The 26,302-nt window shown below is 40.7% G+C and overlaps 1 protein-coding gene across 6 annotated transcripts in view; it reads left to right on the top strand.

The window, feature by feature from the left end:
• LOC117396706 (kinesin-like protein KIF14) overlaps nucleotides 1-26,302 on the top strand; it is an 80,464-nt gene that overhangs the window by 46,077 nt on the left and 8,085 nt on the right. For 5 of the 6 annotated variants that reach the window (XM_059005501.1, XM_059005498.1, XM_059005499.1 and 2 more), the window contains exons 20-27: nucleotides 2,929-3,022; nucleotides 10,592-10,727; nucleotides 11,180-11,256; nucleotides 11,508-11,547; nucleotides 13,046-13,097; nucleotides 13,820-14,020; nucleotides 14,991-15,172; nucleotides 16,021-16,179. In XM_059005501.1, the coding sequence (XP_058861484.1) occupies nucleotides 2,929-3,022; nucleotides 10,592-10,727; nucleotides 11,180-11,256; nucleotides 11,508-11,547; nucleotides 13,046-13,097; nucleotides 13,820-14,020; nucleotides 14,991-15,172; nucleotides 16,021-16,179 (941 nt within the window). The remainder of the gene's footprint in view (nucleotides 1-2,928; nucleotides 3,023-10,591; nucleotides 10,728-11,179; nucleotides 11,257-11,507; nucleotides 11,548-13,045; nucleotides 13,098-13,819; nucleotides 14,021-14,990; nucleotides 15,173-16,020; nucleotides 16,180-26,302) is intronic. The other variant, XM_059005500.1, reaches the window with a different exon arrangement.

Below are 26,302 nucleotides of genomic sequence, written 5' to 3' on the forward strand. Positions count from 1 at the left end.
GATTAGGCTGGCCATGACAGGGTCTTGATCTGGTAGTACAAGTACAAGGTTGTCCTGGAAGAAAACTTGCTTCCTTCTGCTCTGACAATGTTCCCCAACTCTGAGGATTGGTTTTTCCAGCAGGACAATGCTCCATGCCACACAGCCAGGTCAATCAAGGTGTGGATGGAGGACCACCAGATCAAGACCCTGTCATGGCCAGCCCAATCTCCAGACCTGAACCCCATTGAAAACCTCTGGAATGTGATCAAGAGGAAGATGGATGGTCACAAGCCATCAAACAAAGCTGAGCTGCTTGAAGTTTTGCGCCAGGAGTGGCATAGTGTCACCCAACATCAATGTGAAAGACTGGTGGAGAGCATGCCAAGACGCATGAAAGCTGTGCTTGAAAATCAGGGTTATTCCACCAAATATTGATTTCTGAACTCTTCCTAAGTTAAAACATTAGTATTGTGTTGTTTAAAAATGAATATGAACTTATTTTCTTTGCATTATTTGAGGTCTGACAACACTGCATCTTTTTTGTTATTTTGACCAGTTATCATTTTCTACAAATAAATGCTCTAAATGACAATATTTTTATTTGGAATTTGGGAGAAATGTTGTCAGTAGTTTATAGAATAAAACAAAGATGTTCATTTTACCCAAACACATACCTATAAATAGTAAAAGCAGAGAAACTGATAATTTTGCAGTGGTCTCTTAATTTTTTCCAGAGCTGTATATATAATATAATATAATATAATATAATATATATATATATATATATATATATATATATATATATATAATATATATATGAGAGAGAGAGATTTCTTGTAATTGGAGTATTTGAAACTGGCTGAAATGTCGGTTCTTTCTTTTTATATGTAAGAAATAAAGAAAATTGTGTCTTTTACTGTGTTGTGCTTTCTTACCAGTTTTATTTGAATTTTATTGTTGGTGGCAATGACCTTTTTGAATACACTGGTACTTGTTTTCATATATATTATAACTAGTGTTTTGGGTAGGGAATTGACATTCTCCGTGTTTTAAACCCCATTTATTTTTTAAAAGTAGATGCTAATGTCTTTTTAAGAAATTCTTCCTCAAACCCCACAACTAAACTCAGAGAAAAATGCGATCAATTGTGTCATCCGCTCAAAATTGGGCCCGGTCTAGCATGTGACTATACTGATTTTATACTAAGAATACCCTTTACTTCCTTAATTTTACAATTGCTAGATTTGTGTAACAAATGAATGTATTGCAAGGCTGTCTAGACATGTGATAGGACAGCGTTGCACAGTCATTTTATTTTTAGCATTATACAAAGAAGCAACTGAGCTCCCCAATTTTTAACATGATGACCTTCCTCAAAAAAACAGATTTATTTATTTATGTATTTATTTGTTAATATAAATTTATTTATGCTTTTAAATACATTTCCAGGGGGTTATATGAAAATATCTGACATTAATCGCTTGTACTTATAACTAGGCTTGCTACTATTCGATTTTTATTTTTTTCTTGCCAAATCGACGATGGGTGAAATCGACCTTTTATACTTAAACAAAAAAACAGACTTATGCCATTGAGAAACATCTCATTTAGAGAAACCCCTTTATCATATTCAACATGCAACAAAACCATGGTTACCAACATTCTAATTGAAATAAGGTTTGGTCACAGCGAAGCTATACCTAGATATAGATCCTACACAAATTTTAAAAAATGTCTCAAATAAACCGTAGAAAACGCAGCATATAAAGTGTATTACACAGATTTTTATAGCATACATATACAAGTAAAAATGATATGCACAGACAGAACAAAACATTAGAGAGTTGAACAGAACTAACTTGCGCTTATTCCAAGCTCCACCCCTCTCCTTCAGCACAGCTGGACTCACTGGAGGCAAGGCAGACTGGCCCGCTAGAGGAAAAATATCTGGGAAACCAAAATGATTACCAGCAAAACCATTAGTGTGTTTTAGTGTTAAGGAAATTATTATTTTTTTTAAAAGCTTTTCCAAATTCCAGAAGTTGGAAACACCAAACAAATATTTAGGAGTTTGTAAACCGGTAATGTTAGTAACCCCCTCAACGGAATACCCCATCCCCCTCTGTTTCAAAACCATATTGAATTGGGGTTCTGTCACAGAAAGAGGTACTGTTCCCACACCCTCTTTCAACTGATTGAATAACATGACTAAATTCCACATTCAGCAGTTAAAAGGTGTTTTTTTTTTTTTTTTAAGCTTTATAGTAACTCCATTTTCATGTTGTATTCTCTTATTTGTTTAATATCATTTATGTGTTCTCTGTCATTCTGTTTTGTTGCTGCAGTGTTTATAGAAATACTAAAAGATATTAAAACTCAATGACAAATGTTTCAGCTAGAAGTCTTTTTCAATGTCTTCAAAAGACATCCTAGTCTGAGCATTTGTCATTGAGTTAGTTTCTTTCAGTATTTCTAAATTCAACATTGAGTGTTGATTAGTTCTGGATGGTAGTTCTTTACCATGCTCACTAACCTAACTGTCTTTTTCAACCCCTGGTTCACTTCTTAAAAGCTGAATTTCTAAACCTGAGGTGGTTTGAAACACAGAAAGAACACCAATTATTCGTATTGCTACCCCTTTCCCTATACTTAAGACCAATAAAAAATAATCTTTCTCCAGCCCTGATTAATCAGTTAAAAATGCTAAATCAATAACATGAAATCTTACACCCAGAAAGAGAGAAACAAATGTGACCAGACAAACAAGCTTGGTATGTTAGAAGTATGAAGTGTCGGAACATTGGGTCCTCATTTTGTGTATCATGCGTGCCTGCAATTTGAAGAGGTTGTGGTTGTTTGTATTAAATAATTATTTGACACCCATTGAGCCTTGAAAACGTTTTGTATAGCTCCCTCCTGTTTTGTTTCCCTCCATTATTTCTTCAGGCAAGTCTAAGTGGGGCTCTCTCAGGCTGTCTGCCCTTCTGGAGGAAGCAAACACAATCAGCAGAGTGCTAAAGAAACCGGTCACATTCACCAGGTACTTTTGTTGTTTTGGTCTTGTAATCATTTATCCACATGATCTATTTTATTATTTAAACAGTGACATACAGTATATTATGCCACAAGTGTTGAGATATCAAGCATCAAACTATTTGGTCGTCCTCTTGATAAAGAATAGTGAAAATCTGGTAAAGCATATTGGATATGGAAACATTTTGCATTTTTTTTTTTTAATTATTTATTTTTTTTCTAAACAGAATATTAGTCGAGTGCTACGGAATGGGATATATATATATATATATATATATATATATATATATATATATATATATTGCACACACACATTTTTCAATTCCATTTCCAAATCTGTTTTAAAATAAAGTGACAAACAGTGACTTCAGTTGAAGTAATTTGTCGCTGCTGTGAGAAGCTCATTTTAACACAATACTGCCAATTGCAATTTTGAATGTGAATGTGTTGGAATTTAATTAAAAGGGATTGGAATTGATCCCTAATGGGAAGAATCAGCTGATGACCATAACATATCAACTGTATGTCCAGTATAACAATTAGCAATGAAATGGTTAATTGGCAATTCTCCAGATGTAATGCAGAAATGTGATGGACAGGTGGATGAATGGATTTTTAGCACACAGAAAAATGTTAGGTTATTATCATAACCCTGGTTCCCTGATATAGGAATATTTAAGGAATATTTATTGTTTCCCTTTTAAGACACCCAAACCTGAAAACTTATACCAAAGACTTCTCGTCCTAGCAGTGTGACGTAGCTGCTGCTCCGACCCCAAGAGCAATATAGGAGCTGCGCACACTGACAATGATGCCGTCTTCCTTCGAGAACGGCGACCATGAACGCCGCAACCCTGAAGTTAATGGTTAATATTCCTATTTCAGGGAACCAGGGTTAGTAACCCAACGTTCCCTTTCAAGTAGGGAATATTAACCATTACAAAATGGGTGAGTATACCCAAGCTGTCGCAAGGGCATGGTTGTATAACACTGAGCTACAAAGCAAAGTCGAAACCTGGTCGGTAGCACCTGGTAAAGGTATCGGGGGAAGCCCACACTGATGGACTACATCTGTCCTGGACAGCTGCACCCTGGAGCACAGCCCATGAAGTCGCCTGACCCCTGGTGGAATGGCCGGTGAGCTTCTCTGGTGGAGGCAGATTGGCCAGTTCATAAGCACTCTTAACTGTGCCTGTTGACCATTTAGACAGACGCTGCTTAGACAGAGCCTGCCTCTGGGAATTGTTCCAACTGGCTCCAGCTTTTAGTCCTGTCCACATAATATGCCAATGACCGCACTGGGCAAAGCGTGTGGATATGGTGCTCCATGTCAGATTTGAAAGGAGGGGGGTGGCAAGCCTCCAATTCCACCGACTGGTTGACATGAAAAGCAGAGATGGTTTATGGCAAAAAAGCAGGGTTAGTACGAAGGGTAAACTTCGTCCTGGCTTCTGAAAAAATTAGTCAGGCTTTAGATACTGAGACTGCCTGCATTTCACTCACGCGCTTAGCGGAGGTGATTGCAAGCAAAAAAGCTGCCTTGAAAGACATACAAAAAAACATTGAGCTCGGCTAGTAGCAATTCCCATGCTACAAAATGTGGGTGTAAGTCACCCACCTGTCCCTTTTAATTAGGGTCAGTAGCCTGGCCAGGTTAAAACTTAATTTCCTACAGTTCCTTGCAACCACCCTCTGTTCATCCTCTCTCCCCATTGGCTCATTCAAATATCCACTCTTCCAATTTCAGCTCCTTAGAAGCCAGCACCTGTACTAAAGCTGGCTGATTAGGCCTGGAGGTCGACTCCCTTGGTCTTGACAAATGTGTGATCACAACAGCATTTTCTTTAATTAAATATCAGTGAATCCTTTAGCTTTTTTAGATAAATACCAGTGCACCCTTTAATTCTCTTTTGTTGCTACACTTTGTCTTAATTCTCCTTTTTGTTTTCACTGTTACTTGTTTAAGTTTAGCTGTTTTTCAAGGTCTGCTTTTAGTGTTTGTTGTTTTGTGTGTTCAGTCTCCATTTTTTCCTGATCCTCCTTTTTCCAAACAACTGTTCATCATTCAACTCAGCACTACTGGACTCTTTCCTGGACTTCCTATCAGTTGGTGAGATCATTCCTTTCCTCTTCTGTATTTTTTTTTACTTTTGTTTCCTGTATGTTTTGGTTTTGTTCTTCTTGTTACTTTGTTTGGTTTTCAGTTACCCTGCTGTGCTGGACTTGTTTAGGCTTAACTTTCATTCATCATCCATTGCCATCAAGTTTGTCTTTGTAATTTGTTCTCCATCAGTAATTATTTCATTCACCTTTATCTTTCTCTGTCTGTGTGTGTGTGTGTGTGTGTGTGTGTGTGTGTGTGTGTGTGTGTGTGGGGGGGGGGGGGTTATTTGAGGCCCACCGGACACTCGGCGCATTTCTCCTTTGTGTTATTGTTTGGCTTTGTGTTTTGTTCACTTTACTTTCCTACTTGCCTGTGCTTCTACATACTTACCTGTTCCCTGCAATTATTTGTTTTCTTTCTTATGATTTATTGTTATTACTGCTTTCAACCTTTCTTCTTTCTCCTTTCTTTATCTGTTCTATACTCATTTGTATTTTGTTTTTGTTTATTTCATTTGTTGACATTATTGTTAACAACAATAAACCGGTTGGCTGTGAAATTGACACTTCTTATGTCCCTGCTTTTGCTGTCTCCTTACTCTTGCTGACTTATTTAGTTACAGGAATAGGGCCAGTAGTATCTCCTTAGGGAGGACAGTGCAACTGCTTCTCAGTTGTACAGAGTGATCCTTAAGCTGAGTGCATGGGCTCAAATGGAGGTTTCATCAGTACGTTAAGCAAGGAACTATATCCTTCACCGATGACCTAAGCCGCCAGGTGCCTTTCAAAAATTTCTCCACCAGGAAATGAGCTCCTGGAGAGAATCTGTTTTTACATGGCACACCAAAATGGCTGCCAAATAGAACTTTACATTAGAGGGAGATTTCCCCTCATCAAAAAGGTCCTGTGAAAATTGCAGTTTAACTGCCATAGGACATGTCATGGGTTCAAAACCATGAGACAAGCACCACTCTTGGAACACGCCCCTCTCGTACCCATATTGGGAATGGCTAGAGGCTGCCGTGGCATTTTTGTAGGGTGTTAATCACCCTGTTTGATAACTGCAGCTGTTCAGGGGCCAGACCCAGAGCTGTAGGCTCGATGGGTGCCACAAAGTGCCCTGCGCTTCGCTGAGCAGGTCATGGCACTTCGGCAGTTCCCACAGCTGGCTGCTCAGGAGCTACATCAAGGAGGAGAACCAAACTCTCCTGGGCCAGTAGGGGGCTACTAGGCGCACCATGGCCCGGTCCTGCCTGAGCTTCTCCATGCATAGCGGGAGCAGCACGAGTGGTGCAAACACATAAAGTAGACGTGCTGGCCACAGGTGTGCCAGTGCATCTACCTCTAGGTGTCCCCCCGTTTCCTTTTGTGGAGAACCACGGGACAATGTGTTGACTGAGAGGCAAAGAGGTCTACCTCTGCACTCCCGAATCTCTCCCAAATGAAGCTCACGACCTCGGGATGGACTCTCCACTCTGCACCGCTGGGGACCCCCCTCGAGAGGAGATACATAGCCCAGTTTATCACCCCAGGTAGGTGAACTGTCCAAAGTGAGAGGAGGTTCTCTTGTGCCCACAGCAGAAGCTTGTGGGCCACATGGTGGAGACTGGGTGACTGCAAACCACCCTAATGGTTGATGACACAACAGACGTGTTATCCATCCCCAAACCTGCTGCAAAAAATTCCGCAAGGACAGGTGCACTGCCTGCAGTTCCAAAATATTGATGTGGTGACCCTTTCATGGGGGCTGCCACACACCCTGCACGCCTCGGCCATTCCACACACCACCCCAACCAGAGTTGGACACTGTCAACAAGAGGTTGCGATTCAACATGGGCTGACAACCCGTGCATTTGAACCAAACCTGCAGCGGGCACATATGCAGGAGACCCAGTGAAAGGGTGTTGGATACTGTTACCATCAGGCCCATAGGCCTCTGGAAAGTCACCACTGTTGGTGCCCTGCCGAGCTGGAACAGCTCTAGGCAGGCAGTTACTCTCTTCACTCTGTCATCTGACAGAGTGGCTAACGTGAGTTTTGAGTCCAGATGGACTCCTATCTGGGTGGGTGGTAACTGTGTCTTTGCATAATTCACCTTCAGGCCCAACTGATGTAGCTGGAGACTTGGCACAAAGGAGCCAATCGTCCAGATAGTTGAGGACTGATGCCTCTGCCTCAACGGGGCCAGTATAGCCTCCATGCATTTCATGAACACATGTGGAGCTAGCTCCACATGTGGAGAGGCAGAATGGCACAATACAGAACTGGTATACTGTTCCCTGGAAAGTGAACCTCAAGTACTTCCTGTGCAATGGTTTTAGGCGTCCTGTAGGTCCACCGTGGTGAACCAGTCACGGCCTGATGGACTGCAACAGCCGTTGCGAAGTCAGCATCGTGAACCGTCTCCGACTCAGATAAAGGTTTACCTGTCTGAGATCGAGGATTGCTCTGAGGTGGCCGTCCCATTTTGGCTCCAGGAAGTACCTTGAATAGAATCCCCTGTTTTTGTTGAGGGGGTCTATTATGCAAATAGCCACTTTTGCAGCAGAGCTGCTAGCTCTTGAACCACCTGAATGGTGGCTTGTGGGTCCGTGACAGTTATCGTCACACCCTGAAAAAGAGGCAGGCCGTGTTGGAACTGAAATGAGTAACCAGTCTGTACAGTAGTGAGCATCCAGGAGTCTGTGGTGCACTGGTTCCAGTAGTCCAAGTCACTCCTGGAGAAGGGGCCCTGTACCTGTGGCAGCAAAATCCTAGGGCCGTTACTTAGTCTGATGTCCCGCCTGCGCCTGCTGTCTAGGCATAGAGCGCTTAAAACTACGCCTGTAGAAAGCGGTTGGGGGCTGTTTCTGGTCGGGTCCACCAGAAGTGGGAGCAACGCGTTGTGCCAGTTTCTGGTGAAAATGGGGCTTGGGATGCCACTGTTATGCAGTCTTATGTGGTGGAGGTGGGCGCTTAGGGAGAAGACGCACCAGTTGGATCCCCCGTGCGCGATGGGACCGCTGCAACATCTCGTTCACTGCCGGGCCAAAAGTGTGACCTGGAATGACCGTAGCGACCAGCAGTGCTGTCTTATCTCAGTCAGGCATCTGTGCCTGAAAGAGCCAAAACTGCCTGCACACCATAAATAGAGAGCCTCTCTTCCTTTGTCGCAGGCCATGGCACCTGCAAGACTGCAGTAGCCCGATGTATCAGGGGCATAAGTTTTGCCGATTTTTAAAGAGGGCTGTGTCATCGCGGTGCTGTCAGAGTCTACATTATCAGATGGGAACACTATATCCTGCTCATCAGCCTCCTCAGAGGCGATGATAGATAGCGTATCGCCCACCGCATCACATGCTATTACCTGCACAGGAGCAGGTGGAGGCGAGGTGGGTGGGGGAACCGGTGGTGCTGAGTGCTCTTGCAGTAGTTCATTAAGAATAGCCTGTTGGTGTGACACAGCCTCCCAGATCTTTATATATATATATAATATACACAGTGCCTTGCAAAAGTATTCAGACCCCTGACCAATTCTCTCAAATTACAAATGGTACATTGAAATTTTGTTCTGTTTGATATTTTATTTTAAAACACTGAAACTCAAAATCAATTATTGTAAGATGACATTGATTTTATGTTGGGAAATATTTTTAAGAAAAATAAAAAACTGAAATATCTTGCTTGCATAAGTATTCAATCCCTGTGCTGTGGAAGCTCCCAGTTTACACCGATGAAAGAAATTGCCCTAACGAGGACACAGTTACCTTACCATTGGCCTCCACCTGTGAACCATTAAAGTTGCTGTCACATTTTCTGGATAAAAACCCCACTGTTGAAGGATCATTGGTCAGGCTGTGAATCTGAAGGAAAATGAAGACCAAAGAACATTCTACAGAAGTTAGAGATAAAGTAATACAAATGCATAGATTATCCAAGTGTTTGGATATCCCAGTGAGCACAGTTGGATCAATAATCAGGAAGTGGAAGCTGCATCACACCACCCAGGCACTGACAAGAAAAGACCGTCCCACAAAACTCAGCGCTCAAACAAGGAGACTTGTGAGAGAAGCCACAGAGAGGCCAACAATCACTTTGAAGGAGCTACAGAGTTCAGTGGCTGGGAGTGGAGTAATGGTGCACCAGTCAACCATATCAAGAGCTCTGCATAACACTGGCATGTATGGGAGGGTGGCAAAAAAGAAGCCGTTACTCAAAAAGTACCATCTGAAAGCACATCTGGAGTTTGCCAGAAAGTATGAGTGACCCAGCTGCGATGTGAGAAAAGGTTTTGTGGTCAGATGAGACCTCACTGTAGGGATGCCTCAAAACACACCATCCCTACAGTGAAGTATGGTGGTGGCAGCATCATGCTGTGGGGATGCTTCTCATCAGCAGGGACTGGGCATCTTGTTAAAATTGAAGGAAGAAAGGATGAAGCAAAATACAGGGAAATACTGCAAGAGAACCTGCTTCAGTCCGCTAAAAAACTGAAGCTTGGGAGGAAATTCACCTTTCAGCAGGACAATGATCCCAAGCACAAGGCCAAAGCAACATTGGAGTGGCTTAAGAACAAAAAGGTGAATGTCCTACAGTGGCCCAGTCAAAGTCCTGATCTCAATCCCATTGAGCATCTGTGGCACTATTTGAAAATTGCGGTCCACAAGTGTCGTCCAACCAACCTGAACAACCTGGAGCAAATCTGCCAAGAAGAATGGGCCAAAATCACTCCGACACTGTGTGCAAAGCTGGTACGTACTTACCCCAAAAGACTTAAAGCTGTTATTGCAGCGAAAGATGGCTCTACCAAATACTTATGGAAGCAAGATATTTCAGTTTTTTATTTTTCTTAAAAATATTTCCCAACATAAAACCAATGTCACCTTACACTAATTGATTTTGAGTTTCAGTGTTTTAAAATAAAATATCAAACAGAACGAAATTTCAATGTACCATTTGTAATTCAGTAATATGAGAGAATTGGTCAGGGGTCTGAATACTTTTGCAAGGCACTGTATATATATAATTAGTGTTAGTTCACACAGCAAACTGAGTCAGTGCCACTTGGTACCAGTACTTGGGGGCACAGTAACCTCGGTCTCGTAATTGGTACCAGGAGCGGGAGCGACAGTGTCGCAGTTACCGTTAGTGGTGTGTTAACAGGGATGCCAAGCTGTAAAAACAGCCACTGATTAACCTTCTAGTCAGTACAGACACGAGACTGGAAGCAGTCAGCTTGTAAACAAGCCTTTGTAAAAGTGTGCTGATAGCTACACTAATACAGGAACAAGCTGCTAAAGTAGGCATGCCGACAGTAGCTGCTCGGTTTAGTTTCAATCCTTACCTCCTGTAAGAAAAAAGAAACCAAATATTGATCTGTTACAAGTTAAGTTTTCAGGGTCGGGTGTCTTAAAGGGAAACACCCATTTGTAATGGTTAATGTTCCCTAAAAGGAACCCGCACCACTGCTGTGACCCTCGCCAATGTGTTGCAGGAATGAATATCCCAGTGTCAGTGAAGGAGCCCCCTCTGTTCATGTCCGAGTCACCAACTCTGAGCTGGGAGCCTCTGCACTTTGGGATCTGCAGACATTTGAGGGAAAACTCCTTTCTATGAGGGAGTACTGTCAGGTACCCAGCCTTGTTACATTATAATATAGGAAACCCTTTAACCCCGGTACCCTAACCTTATTACATTCTAATATAGGAAGCCCTTTACTCCCTGGTACTATTTCAATGCTGTTATTTACAATAAATAAATACATTGATTGAAATTACTTGTGTCGCACCCCCCCCCCCCCCCCCCCCCCCATGAAGCACAAACTTTCGGCTCAGTAAGCTTCAATATGTTAAAAGCAAATGGGGGGGGGGGGGGGGGGGGTTACAGTATAAAATTGCACTCAATCTTTTTCAGCCTAGGTCATTCCTCACACCTGTCTGTTTAAAACTGTAGTCTTAACTCTTGAAGATTTATAGCTTCAAATGTGATTTTCTTAGTTATACTCCAAGAATTACCAAGATGCCTTTTATTTATTTTATTTGTATAATTACAGGTGCTTTTCTGTTTTGTTGTGTGTTTTAAGGGTTCATATGGTGGGTGCGATGAGGATGTTTTCCGTTTCCCCACTGATGTCGAGGTTAAATCACATTCACCTCTAAGGTAGTAAAGGAGTTCAACTGTTCTGAATTTACTGAAGTAACGGGACCTCTGGGCATTTCTGCCTTAAGGATTATTCTGATTTATCCATAGTTGATGTAACAAAAACAAATCTCTCCTCTCCTCTCCTCTCTCTCTCTCTCTCTCTCTCTCTCTCTCTCTCTCTCTCTCTCTCTCTCTCTCTCTCTCTCTCTCTCTCTCTCTCTCTCTCTCTCTCTCTCTCTCTCTCTCTCTCTCTCTCTTGTCAACCAAAGAAAAAAGGGGCCCTGTGATGCTGCTGCTTTTGCTAATGAAAGATAAGGATTTGAAAACTTTGGTTTGCACTCCTTTTAACCCTCCAATGCCAATAGTTTCAGGATCCACAAACTTTATTTGAGGCAAATTTTAAATTGTAATTATGTGCTAGCTGGTGCAGCAGGCTAATTTACCAGCCCTGCCATGAACTGGGTTTGAATCTGACTTGGGTCTCAAGACAACCTACTCCCCGGTAGATATTAGTCCACATTATAAAACCACCACACAGTCTGGCACAGCTAAGCACAGTTGGTAGTCTCTGCTTGAGAGAGGCACAGGACTCCATGTCGGGGGTTGATTTGTTGTAGTTCTTTATACTTATCGTATACATTATAACCACAAATTAATTTGTACGATTTAGGTTTTAGTTTTCCAGATGTATGCAAAAATGTAAGTGACGTACAGATGGACAAATGTACGGACAGAGACCGCGCCATATATACACAGAATATAACTCTCTCTAACTTCTGCTAAATGTAGTTAATACCACGTTTCATCACATTACATTGGTGGTTTTCCACATATATGAGGCAATGTAAAGTGTGACGTACAGTACAGGGCTCCCTCTTATAATGTGCTAGTCGGGAGACATCGTTAGAAAGCCGTGCCAAGTGTGTTGCGCCTTCTAAAGAGAATGAAAGGGCTAGTGGAATGGCATTATAGGTCAAATGGGAGCCATAACTGTACCGCATTATAACTGCTTCTTTTGGTATAAAGGGCAGCCTTCTAAAGCACTGTACCCGTGTCCCTGCAGGGGTTAATGGTCGCTTCTCACATCCATATTAACCAGCTCACAGTAGAGGTGTGTAGAAAATCCTCAAACGGTTAACATGTTCTCTGGATGTCAGCTACTAGACGCCTCGCTGGCCTTTGTTTTTGCTGGTTGTGGTAATGTATTTGAGATCCTGTCTTTGGATACAATATAGCTGTCGCAGACTAAAGACAAGGGGGTAATTGATGGAACAGAGAACAGGGTTGGTCTTTGAACCACAGTGGCAATAAACTGCATCTGCTGGGGCTAGATTAGACTGTCCAAACAGGGAGAGAATGATAGAGATTTCTGGAATGTTTCTTTATGGGCAACAATACTGTTAATCCTCCCAGTAACACTTATTTATTTTTTTACATTCCGTTTTTAGATTTCTTTCTTCAAACTAGTCTTCATCGCACTCTATACAGCAATACAAATAAGAAATATGTTTTTTGCATATTTTGTTATATAATATATACAGTATACATTGTTTTTGTAAGGAATATATACAGTATGTTTATATCATTAGTTGACCCAGACCCAACTTTAAACTCATTAGCTTGGTTTTGAAAAGAAAATCAAATGCAGTATGTTTCTGTACTGTGTTTTGCGCACATCAGTGCATGATCTTGAACTAGACCAGGTTTGTAGTCCCGTTTTGTCCTCAGAATACACTTGCTTGGGCCCTGAGCTCATAGCAATCTGTATGAACTCTTTCCATTTAAAGGTTTCTTTTTGTGTTCAAACAGGCAGGGGAATTCTCTGAGCCAGCAGCGATCTGACCAACTCGTAGAAAAAGGTATTTTTGTTTAGTCGTTTCTCAATACAGAAAAACCGCTATTATCCAAGGGGTGTTCGGATAAATGGATTACAAATGTGAAATTGTTTGTTTGTTTGTTTGTATGACTTTCCCAATCAAGAAACCTTCCAAAAATAAATAATTCCACCCCTTTACCTGTAAATAGAGAACACCCAGTTCTGAAGTGTTGTGTTGATATCAGAGATTAAGGGCTAATCGTGCGTTCTCAAAGACCACAGAAGAACAAGCACACAAGACAGGTTACCAACAGCCTTCTCTGATTGGGATGATCAGGGTTTTACTGTACTGGCAAGACTTTTTAAAAACATTATGCTGTGTAGTTCTGTGATTGAGAGTGTATATTTGAACATTCTTCAGATATGCATATTTTGCACACTGCTTATGTATATTTTGATTTAAGTCTTGATAAAGTAAGACATGTCATGAATTCAGTATTGTATCCCTGTACTATTGCTAACCTATTGGGCATGTCATGAATTCAGTATTAGTAATCCTATTACCTGTGATTTTTCTAATGTTAAGTGCCTTGTAATTTAAAGGTAGGCATCTCCTCTTCAGCACTAAATAAAGTAGGAAACACCAAGATGTTTCTGTTGAGAGCGAAGCAATGGCAGACTTGTTTATCTGTAGGTAGAACTTTTTTCAAAGGTCACATAGTGTGTAATATGTTGAACGGCACAGTCATTAATTTAACATTTCAGTGTATGACTCGGCCCTGGTCTTGGATACTGGGTGTGTGACTGTCTGTAAGCAGCTGCTCCACTTTGCGATGGAGGCTCTGGAGAGGGAACAGGAGGCCGGCAGCCTGACTGAGCAGCTCTTGTTGGACCTGCGGGTTGTTACTGAATCTGCCAAGGCAATTACACAAACATATCAGCAGCTACCCAGGAATTCTGCAACAAGTAAGTGTTCTTGTCTGGCACCAAGCGAGCAGCTTTCCGGGTTTGAAACCGACGCTCTGCAGTATGTTACCTGTGTGCCCTTGCTGGATGGAGAACACACTAGATTCACCGCCAGTGCACCAATTATTAGAACCCCACCTAAAACTGCCTTTGCTGCACAGAGAACTTTAGGTAGCATCACGTAGGAACCTACTAAGAGCTGCACGGGGAGTGAATCTACAGTGATGAATGTGCTTCACCAGATTTCAGTAAATACAAAGTGTGAAAAACTGCTCTGTTTGTTCTGTCGATAGTACAGGACTGGCAGGAAAGTTGTTTGGCAAATGAGACAAGAAAATGTTTTAAAGCCTTGGTTATAGGTTAGCACCCTTTTTAATATTAATATTACCACTTATTATTAAATTCAAGTTTAGCATCTTTCTCATTTTCATTTTAAATGCCACTAATTAATCCTTTTGGCATCCATTTTTTTTATTTATTTTTTTCCCCCCACTAATTTGGAATACCCAATTTTATTATTTTTATCCCGGGGGGTAATGGCGGCAGACGCGCATGTCCTGCCAAGCCGTCTTTTTTTCACGTTGCAGGTTTACAGTGAAGTCACCAGACCCATAGTGCCAGAGGACAACACAGATCTGAGTGGCTCCACTGCAGAACCACAGGCGCCCTATCGGCCACAGGGGTCGCTGATGCGCGGTGAACCGAGGATTACCCTGCCGACCTGAACCCACCCCACCTGGGCGGTACTCAGCCAATTGTGCGCCGCCCCTGGGAACTCCCGGCCACGCTCGCCGATGGCATAACCTGGACTCGAACCAGCGATCTCCAGGCCATAGGGTGCATCCTGCACTCCACGCGGAGCGCCTTAACTGGATGAGCCACTCAGGCATCCATTTTCAATCCAGTGTGAACATTAGTCTACTTGAATGAATACTTTACGACCTATGCATGTGTTTTTTATTTTCCTCAGTGTTTCAAAACCCTGACCTTCAGACCCATGGTTTCAGTGCTGCTACCAGTTTAAACAGTATGGTTACACTGCTCAGACTGTGGGGGACCTTCATCTCCCTGTCCAGTTCACAAAGTGCCATCCTGGACAGCCTTGCTACTGAGCTGAAGATACTGGGAGGGAGCCTTACCCTTCTGCTTCATGTAGGTCACCAACCCCTTTCCTTGCTGATGTCTGCTGAAAAACGGCCAACACTCAGATTCCATTCTTAGAGCAGTGTGGTCGCTATGGTAACTGGACAAACCGTGAAGGTTTTGATTCAAAAGAAAATGTCTTGCACAACAAGGCTCAAATGTTTCCTTTTGTGAGTTTCATTAGAGATGGGCCTCCTATTTTGAGGAATTGGTGGGTGGACAGTTGTATAGACTTAATATAGCAAAAATATAGATGGTTATGTTTTACTGTTTTAAAAATAATGAGTTGTTGCTCAAATTTGTATTTATGCTTTTATGTAAAACCATTTTAATTGAGAGGATAATGCCATGGCTATGTTGAGGTCAAGGACATTATTTGAACAAGGTTGTTCCATTTATTACTGAGGAACACACCACAGCAGTGCCATAATTACTATTCTACTACACATTTTTAGCCTTTGCTTTGTTTGTCAGATATAATTATTGTAGTCCTCTTAGTTAACTTTGAGAGCAGGGTTTGAGTCTCCATAGCAACACGTCATTAATTGGTGTCATCGCAGCCATGCTTTGTTTTCTGTTCCGTTATTGAGTAATAACGGAACGGTTGGCCCCATAGAAGACAGTGGGAGTGCTGTGTTGTGTAAAAAATAAACAAAGTGCTATTAGATAAATAAGATTTATCCTGATTGATAATGCATTGTTCTCGAAAGCCAGAACTCACTAGCTCTGACCTGCAAGATTCATAACGAGCTGTAGCAACCTTCATTTGCCAATTTTGAAAGTCTTGAATTTAAAAACAACTGAAATGTAGTAGTATATAAAATGCTGTAGCCCGTGTTTCCTTTTCATTTGCACAGGGCTGTGAGAGTGACATTGAGTCCATGGTGAAGGAATCAAAAGAGAAAATGAACCAATCCTCTCTCTGCTTTGCCAGCCAGCTGGGTAGGCTGCTGGTTTCCATGGGGCCTGAAGGCAGTTTTATGATGATAGAAAAATGCAGTCTGGAACAAGCAGAGGTAATATTTGAACAATGGCTTCAGGGCATCGATTTAAAATGTGCTGTGACTATTTTAATTTATTTATTTATTTATTTATTTATTTATTTATTTATTTAATGTATTTATTTTAGCATTACTATTGTGGTATTCATAGTATGTGGTGTGTCCTAAACACAGACCAAAGTATTTTAGTGCAGTCTTGAGGTAAAGCAGAAGGTTGGCGTACAAACATCCCCAGACCCTTAGAAATTGCATAAAGTTTTTATTTTTTATTTATTTATAGTAGGTGCTCTGTTGGCAGGTGCTTTCATATCCAAGACTGTATACATTACTGATTTTGATGCGTGAGGAACAGTATTAAAAGATTCTCATTCTGGAGAAGGTTATTTAATACCAGTAGAGCACACCTCTGGCCCTCGAGATCCGTTCCAGTCCAGGTCTTTACTCCAAGCATGACCTACATTAGTAATTGAACCTGCTGTGTGTTAATGAACTAATTCAGGACCTGATTGAATGGATCTCGTGGGCCAGAGTTGTGCTGCACTGTATTAGGCAATAATCCCTGAGAAACTGGAATGCAATGTTAACAGCTGTGCTGGCTGCCCACGGCGCGCCTTAACCCAACAGTATGAATTATTGTAGTCCAGCTTGGATACATTCTGTGTGTGTTCTAAACCAGGGCTAGGCAACTCTGATCCTGGAGTGCCTGATTTTAGTTGTTAAATTGGTCTAAACTAATAATTTAAGGACATGGTTATAACAAAGACCTGTACTGGAAGTGCAGACATAACCTATCAATGTTCTAAACTATTTCATTTAATGAGCCTAAATCCTCCCACTCGAACTCTTGATGACGGCTGCAGTTTTCTTTTTAGCCCTGTCCCATTTTTCTTTTAAAGTAGATGTTTTATAGTTTTTCCTGGGTAGCGTGTGAAGTGTATTTAACATTTTTTATTCTGCGGATGGGACTGTGGTTCCACAGTGCTAGGATACCACTTCAGGATTGCAGCATTTGACACTGAATGTCTGTCGGGCTACCTCGCAAATCAACTCCAGACAATCACTTCACCTCCATTGTGACCTCAGTGCTTCCAGACAATCACTTCACCTCCATTGTGACCTCAATGCTTCACCGTCATCTTCACAGTATCCATTCTGCTGTGTTCGTCTGTGCGTTTCAGTCCTGTGTGCTTTTTACAAAGAGGTGTCTTCATCACATTTAACAAATGGCAGAGCTTCTTGTTAGACATACTGTAACCTCTGCAGGAGAGTCGATGTCTCCAGAAAACCCAGCACTGCTACCCTTGCATTCCGTTTTAGTACTGTAGGTTAGTGGGGGTCCCAGCACTGCTACCCTTGTATTCAGTTTTAGTACTGTGGGTTGGTGGGGTCCCAGCACTGCTACCCTTGTATTCCGTTTTAGTACTGTAGGTTAGTGTGGTCCCAGCACTGCTATCCTTGTGTTCCGTTTTAGTACTGTAGGTTAGTGTGGTCCCAGCACTGCTATCCTTGTGTTCCGTTTTAGTACTGTAGGTTAGTGGGGTCTCAGCACTGCTACCCTTGTGTTCAGTTTTAGTACTGTAGGTTAGTGTGGTGCTGACAGGGAGTTGTCCTCTCAGAATTATCTTACCTCAGCCACTTATTACATATGGGTCTCTCCCTCTATTAAGGTGCATGTTGCTGCAATGTCCAGTATTCTACCTGGCTGGGATAATCACCCGGTGGGCTCCCATCTGTTGGTTACTAGATTTGTTAAAGGAGTGAACCATTTAAAACCCCCAGAGGAAACGTGTTATTCCACAATGGAGTCTCAGTCTGGCACTTAATAAGCTCTTGGGACCACCATTTGAGCCCATGGCAACTTGTGACATGAAGTACCTGACATGGAGAACGGCATTCTTGATGGCGGTGACATCGGCAGGAAGGGTAAGCGAGCTCCAGGCACTGGTTATTGACGCTCCATATTTTCAGTCTTTTTAAGGACAGGATTGTTTGAAGAACTAATCCTTAATTCTTGCCAAAGGTGGTAACCGAATTCCATCTAGATCAAACCATAACATTTCTAGATTTCTACCCCAAACCTCACAAATCAACTCCATCTAACTGATGTCAGAGCCCTAAACTTCTACCTCCTCGGGACCATCAGTAGCAGACCATCAGGGCAACTTTCCATCTCCTTCAATACCCCAGATAGCGGGAAAACTGTGTAAACAGACGATTTCTCGCTGGATAACATCATGCATGGACTTCTGTTACAGGCTTGACAGCGAAACAGTTCCAAGACTCATCAAAGCCCGCTCAGTAAGGGGAGTGGCTACTACATGGGCAAAATTAAAATCTGTTTCTATTCGGGACATCTGTAGGGCCGCTACTTGGGCATCTTTTGAGGCAAGAAGATGAGGTTACCTGTAATATGGTTTCTTCATAGGATGATGAACTCCACACACCTACACCCCCCCTCCTGCCCCCCTTCTCTTTCCATTATTATTATTTTTTTTTTATTTTGTGTTGTTGAAATTTGGACACCGGTTTGGGTTACATGGGGGTTTTATGGAGGAGGAGCACATGCTTGGCGCCAATGAGGATTATAAAAACGATCTCTGGGAAGAGATCTGGTTCTTTCTCCTCACCCAAGCGACATGGAGACCGGGAGGTCACGTTGTGTGGAGTTCATCATCCTATGAAGAAACCATATTACAGGTAATCTTCCATAGCATACCAAAAGATATTAGCCAATTGCCTGAAACCCTCCGGTACAAAACTTGGTTTAAAGCGCAACTGGACATTCCAACATGACAACGATCCAAAGCACACATCAAAATCTACTTCAGAATGGTTAAAGAAGAATAAAATCAAAGTTCTGGAATGGCCTAGTCAAAGTCCTGATCTAAATCTGATTTGAGAATCTTTGGTATGAGTTGAAGAAGGCTGTGCACAAGAGAAGTCATCGGAATTTGAATTAACTGGAACAATTTAATTAAAGAATCATGCCAAAAGCTCAATGACAAATATCCTAATCGTTTAAAAGCGGTTATTATTGCTAAAGGTGCCTCAACTAGCTATTAATTTTATTTTCTTTGTCAGGGTATGAATATTTTTGAATTGGCGTTTTTGGAGTTTTGCAAAAAAAATTCTGAAATAGACATAAGTAGACATCTATTTAAATGTAACCTTTTTTTTTTTTTCCTCATCCACAAAAGCAAGACTTTTGCTACAAAAGATTTTTCCTATAATTTTGTTATCGAGAAATTATATATATATATATATATATATATATATATATATATATTAATATAGTACTGTGCAAAAGTTTTAGGCAGGTGTGAAAAATGCTGTAAAGTAAGAATGCTTTCAAAAATAGACATGTTAATAGTTTATATTTATCAATTAACAAAATGCAAAGTGAGTGAACAGAAGAAAAATCTACATCAAATCAATATTTGGTGTGACCACCCTTTGCCTTCAAAACAGCATCAATTCTTCTAGGTACACTTGCACACAGTTTTTGAAAGAACTCGGCAGGTAGGTTGGCCCAAACATCTTGGAGAACTAATCACAGTTCTTCTGTGGATTTAGGCAGCCTCAGTTGCTTCTCTCTCTTCATGTAATCCCAGACAGACTCGATGATGTTGATCAGGGCTCTGTGGGGGCCATACCATCACTTCCAGGACTCCTTGTTCTTCTTTACGCTGAAGATAGTTCTTAATGTCTTTCGCTGTATGTTTGGGGTCGTTGTCATGCTGCAGAATAAATTTGGGGCCAATCAGATGCCTCCCTGATGGTATTGCATGATGGATAAGTATCTGCCTGTACTTCTCAGCATTGAGGAGACCATTAATTCTGACCAAATCCCCAACTCCATTTGCAGAAATGCCGCCCCAAACTTGCAAGGAACCTCCACCATGCTTCACTGTTGCCTGCAGACACTCATTCGTGTACCGCTCTCCAGCCCTTCGGCGAACAAACTGCCTTCTGCTACAGCCAAATATTTCAAATTTTGACTCCTCAGTCCAGAGCACCTGCTGCCATTTTTCTGCACCCCAGTTCCTGTGTTTTCGTGCATAGTTTAGTCGCTTGGCCTTGTTTCCACGTCGGAGGTATGGCTTTTTGGCCGCAAGTCTTCCATGAAGGCCACTTCTGACCAGACTTCTCCGGACAGTAGATGGGTGTACCAGGGTCCCACTGTTTTCTGCCAATTCTGAGCTGATGGCACTGCTGGACATCTTCCGATTGCGAAGGGAAGTAAGCATGATGCGTCTTTCATCTGCTGCAGTAAGTTTCCTTGGCTGACCACTGCGTCTACGGTCCTCAACGTTGCCCGTTTCTTTGTGCTTCTTCAAAAGAGCTTGGACAGCACATCTGGAAACCCCTGTCTGCCTTGAAATTTCTGCCTGGGAGAGACCTTGCTGATGCAGTATAAATACCTTGTGTCTTGTTGCTGTGCTCAGCCATGGTGTATGACTTTTGACAGTAAACTGTCTTCAGCAACCTCACCTTGTTAGCTGAGTTTGGCTGTTCCTCACCCAGTTTTATTCCTCCTACACAGCTATTTCTGTTTCAGTTAATGATTGTGTTTCAACCTACATATTGAATTGATGATCATTAGCACCTGTTTGGTATAATTGTTTAATCATACACCTGACTATATGCCTACAAAATCCCTGACTTTGTGCAAGTGTACCTAGAAGAATTGATGCTGTTTTGAAGGCAAAGGGTGGTCACACCAAATATGGATTTGATTTAGATTTTTCTTCTGTTCACTCACTTTGCATTTAGTTAATTGATAAATATAATCTATTAACATGTCTATTTTTGAAACCATTCTTACTTTACAGCATTTTTTCACACCTGCCTAAAACTTTTGCACAGTACTGTGTGTGTGTGTATATAGAATTTAAGTAGCTCAGAGCCAGCTGCCCAATGTTTCGATATGTTGTACATATCTTTCTCAAGGGAGCAGGTGTTCAAAACATTGGAGGTATTTATAGGTGTTTGATGGCATAACTACTTGTTTTTTTGTTCAAATCCATGATTTATTCTTACAGGATGTAATGGTGTTCTATATATTGCGACATCATTTTTACTTCTATCTTTTAAATCTGTATTAATTTTAATTAACATTATTTTATATAAACTATATGTTTATATTATCATGCAATGCTGGCTCTGAGGTTAAGCCTTGATTTGGCCTCCCCAGCGCATCAGCATGCACAACTTTTGAATGAATTTTGTTTATTTAGTTAAATGTTATATATTTATTGGAGTTAATTCATTCTTTTCTGTTGAGTCCTGCTGGCATAATCGTGTTCAGTCTATTTATCCATTTACTTTCTTTTATTCTATATGTCGCATTGTCTAATTTTAGCTGTTCTAATACTACAAACTTTACATCATTTGCCATGTCCTTGACTGGTGAAGTGCTGTACTATTGGTTCATTCATTTTATTTCTAATTAATGAAAGGTGGTTCTGAATTCTTTTATATAAAGTTGTTCCAGTCTCTCCAACATTATTTTATTTCATAGCATTTTTCACAGACTATTCCATAAACAACATTGCTATTTTTATAGTAGGTATTAGTTTTTAGTGGATATGTGTTCTTATGTTTTAATTATATTTATACTTTTGTCCATGTATTTACACACTTTACATGTACTAGTGCAAGTATTTGTAGAACCTATTCTGTCATTTATTCTTTTATGTTTACTGTGAACTAAAATATCACCTAAATTAGCTTTTCTTTTGAATGCTACAACTGGGGCCTTAAGAAATACTTTTTTCAATGGTTCTTAATTATGTAGAATCTGCAAGTGTTTCCAAACTGTCTTAGAAATATTGGGCAAAAGTTTAGAGTAAGTCATTACTAATGGGACTCTTCTGACCTTTTTATCTCTATTCTACTCTAATAGATCATCTCCTTTTTAGTTAATCCACTTAACTCCATCTCTAATTCTTTCTTTGTGTCTTCTTTTTTTAAGATTTGTTTTTAATACATTTCTGTTTTACATAGTCACTTTCTTTTGAGCATATTCTTCGTATTCTTCTAGAACCTTTAGGATTCCCCTTTTTAGTGTGTATTGGATGTGCAGAGGACATGTGTAAATACTGTTGCATGTCAGTAGGTTTACAGAAGAGGTCAGTCTCAATTGAACCTTCAAGTTTTCTAAAAATTCTATTTCTTTTCTTGTCCATCGAAGGTCCACCTTAATATTACTGTGTATTTCATTTGCCATTTTATGAAACTGGAAAAGAGATTCTTCTCCATGTGTCCAAACCCCAAAAATATAATCTACAAACCGAATGTATTCTAAAGGTTCTCTTTCTGATTTTCTAAGTAATTGTTCTTCCCATTTCCCCATGTATGTACTGGCAAAATGCATTCCTAATTTAGATCCTGTTGCTGTACCATCGTTTTGTTTGTAATTCTCATTAACAAATGTAAAATAACTGTTTTCTAAAACTACGTTGATCATGTTCAGCACCTCTGCTGTTGGTATTGATTTATCTAGTCTATTATCTAGTGCTTTTTGACAAGCTTCTACAGTTTCTTTACAAGGGACACTTGGGTACAAGGATTTTACATCCATGCAAAATAAAATTGTATTCTCTGGTTGGTTGTGCTTTAGTGATTTGAAGTCTTTTAAAAAATGGTGTTGTATCCTTAACATAACTTGGTAATTTCTCAACATGTGACTGAAGTTGTTTTTCTGCTATTTCAGCTATTATGTGTGTTGGATTATCAATCGTGCTGACTATCATTCGTATAGGGTGATTTTCTTTGTGCATTTTAGGATTTCCTCTTGCTAGGCCTGTTCTTGCATTATGTGGCTGCATATATTTGTTTAATTCTTTTGATATAATTCCTTTATTGTATAGTCTCTCTGCAATTTCCTTAACTTCTTTTACCGATTTATTGATTTTATTGCTTTTAACTTCTTCATATGTATCCATATTATTTAATTCACATTCTACAGATTTCATATAGTCATCTGTGTTCATTATCACTATTCCTGAGCCTTTATCTGCTGGTCTCATACTTATATCATCATCATTTAACAACTCAGTCATAGCTTGTTCTTCAATATTGGTTAAATTTAAGTTTACATTTTTTTTCTTTAGTCCTGCTATAATTTCTTGTTTAACTACTTCAATATACATATCTAACCATGTATCTCTTCCATCCAGAGGAGTCCAAGTGCTTGTACTATTAACCTTAATCCCATGCTCATAATTACCCTCTGAATCTCAGATATTTTCATTGAAAAAATACTCTGCTAATCTCATGCGTCTCTCCCACTCTTAATTCGGTGGCCAGTTTGTCTTTATCGATGTGTGTTTTATTCAGTATAAACTTACGTCCTTTACTCAATACTGCTTTTTGGGATGTGGTTAAAGTGTTAAACTGTCTATTTTGTGTACTTTCACTCTGCACTTTAAATCCAGTTAAGTTATGTGTATCGGTCCAGGTTCCTGATGTGATTGCTGCACCCGATCTGATTTGAGAGCAAAGTGGTTAACAGTGTGCAGTTGCAGGTGATCAATAATCAGGCAAATAACGATAAACCAGGTGCACTGAAGGTTTGAATTGTATAATCCAATGCCTGATGGCTAACAGCAGTAAACAATAACAGCGGTGTGTATTGCTTATTTATAATCTGCGGGTTTGCCCCGAAAATAATAAGTCTTGTTTCAGTTCACCCACAAACACCAGTCCACAGCGCATGCTCTAGTGCTCGTGGTGAATACAGTTCTTTAGTGACAACAAAAGTGCAGTGTTGTTGATCCGGGTTTAGTGCTGGCCTTTGGCGACAGCTCCGGATCGTGTTAGCCATCCAAATAATTACAAACCGTATTATTAAAGACAAACAAAAACAAACAAAACACTCACGTTTCACAGCACAGGTTCTCCTTCTGATCATTTCACGTAACCATTCACAAAGGAACAGATCACATCACTATGTCCCCATTTTATAGTGTCACCCATGACTCCTTGGTCAACGAGCGCACCCGCTGCTCCAATCCACGGATGCCACGCCGTTTCCCGTCCGGGTCATTGAGTTTGTATACCGTAGCTTTGCCCCCTTTCTAGATGGCCGACTTCCACCTAACCCTGGGAATAAACTGTCGTGCCATTGAGTCTAGGGTATTTTGTTCCTTTTTATGCAGCTGTCTCGCAGGTCGGGAGGGAGATCTAACACCAAGAATCATTCGATCTCTGTCGCAGTAACACAGTTAGGTTTAGGGGTTGAGATTAGGTTTAGGAGTAGTGATTAGGTTAGTTGTAGACATTAGGTTTAGGGGTAGGGGGTAGATTTAGGGGTTAGTAGGTACCTACTGGCCCATTCCTGTGGGATGATTTTTGCTTGATAACGTCCCATTTCAATCAACTATATATATATATATAGTATAAAATACATTAACAAAGCAGGGTACTCTTGATCATCATCCGGTATTTGTTCACACACATACTCCAACTTTTAGAAGCAACAACACAGATCACGTTCTTGACAGTAAATTAATATATACAAGACATTTTTAATTTCATGGAATATTCGATGTCATTAAAATATTATTGATTTTGTTATTGTGGGGTCCCAATCGATAAATAATTTGATTATTATTGTTTTACAAGCCTTGTATATCTCTGTATACCAAAAACAAGATTGTATTCAGAATATCAACATCTATTGAAGATTTATTCTGTATGCTGACAATTCTCTGAAAGTGTAAGATAACTTGTGTTATAACACGGCTTGGAAAAATAACAACCTCTAATTGGTTTAACAGCATCACATGTATGCGTGTATATATAGCGTACAGCATGGCTTGCACACTAATGAGCCGCTTCACACTGAATAAATCACTATGCACCGCTACATTCTAAATTCCATGACAAACTGCCATTTTATTTGTTGTTGGTTACAAAACCACAACCCTGCTGAATTGGCATCTTGCTTTGGGGCCTACAGGCCTTTATGCGCACAGGTTAGAAAACTCAGCTGGGGTTGGCTGTCCTCACCCAACAGCACAGTCCGCTGCTTGGTCCAGTGGCTGACATGAGGCCGTATGGGAAGACACGGCTGCGTGTTGTGCAGGGAGAGTAATAGTCGGGGTGCAGGGTCGGGTCCTGGCTGTGTGAAGTCAGCAGCCTTCGCTTGGATTAGAACATAAGAAAGTTTACAAACGAGAGGAGGCCATTCAGCCCATCTTGCTCGTTTGGTTGTTAGTAGCTTATTGATCCCAGAATCTCATCAAGCAGCTTCTTGAAGGATCCCAGGGTGTTGGCTTCAACAACATTACTGGGGAGTTGGTTCCAGACACAATTCTCTGTGTAAAAAAGTGCCTCCTATGTTATGTTCTGAATGCCCCTTTATCTAATCTCCATTTGTGACCCCTGGTCCTTGTTTCTTTTTTCAGGTCAAAAAAGTCCCATGGGTCGACATTGTCTGTACCTTTTAGGATTTTGAATGCTTGGATCAGATCACCGCGTAGTCTTCTTTGTTCAAGACTGAATAGATCCAATTCTATTAGCCTGTCTGCATATGACATGCCTTTTAAACCCGGGATAATTCTGATTGCTCTTCTTTGCACTTTTTCTAGAACAGCAATATCCTTTTTGTAACGAGGTGACCAGAACTGAACACAATATTCTAGATGAGGTCTTACTAATGCATTGTAAAGTTTTAACATTACTTCCCTTGATTTAAATTCAACACTTCTCACAAGCCATCTTTTTTTATAGCTAACCCACATTGTCTAGATGAAGACATTTCTGAGTCAACATAAACTCCTAGGTCTTTTTCATAGATTCCTTCTTCAATTTCAGTATCTCCCATATGATATATATAATGCACATTTTTATTGCCTGCATGCAGTACTTCACACTTTTCTCTATTAAATTTCATTTGCCATGTGTCTGCCCAGTTCTGAAGGCTGTCTAGATCATTTTGAATGACCTTTGCTGCTGCAACAGTGTTTGCCACTCCTCCTATTTTTGTGTCATCTGCAAATTTAACAAGTTTGCTTACTATACCAGAATCTAAATCATTAATTCCAGAGGGTGAGTCTCAGTGGCTCTGGCGATCCTGCGGATTAGGGGGACAGATACTTGAATACATTAGTAATCCCCAAATTTAAATGAC

This window comes from Acipenser ruthenus, chromosome 31, assembly GCF_902713425.1.
Source record: "Acipenser ruthenus chromosome 31, fAciRut3.2 maternal haplotype, whole genome shotgun sequence".
NCBI classification, from domain to species: domain Eukaryota; kingdom Metazoa; phylum Chordata; class Actinopteri; order Acipenseriformes; family Acipenseridae; genus Acipenser; species Acipenser ruthenus.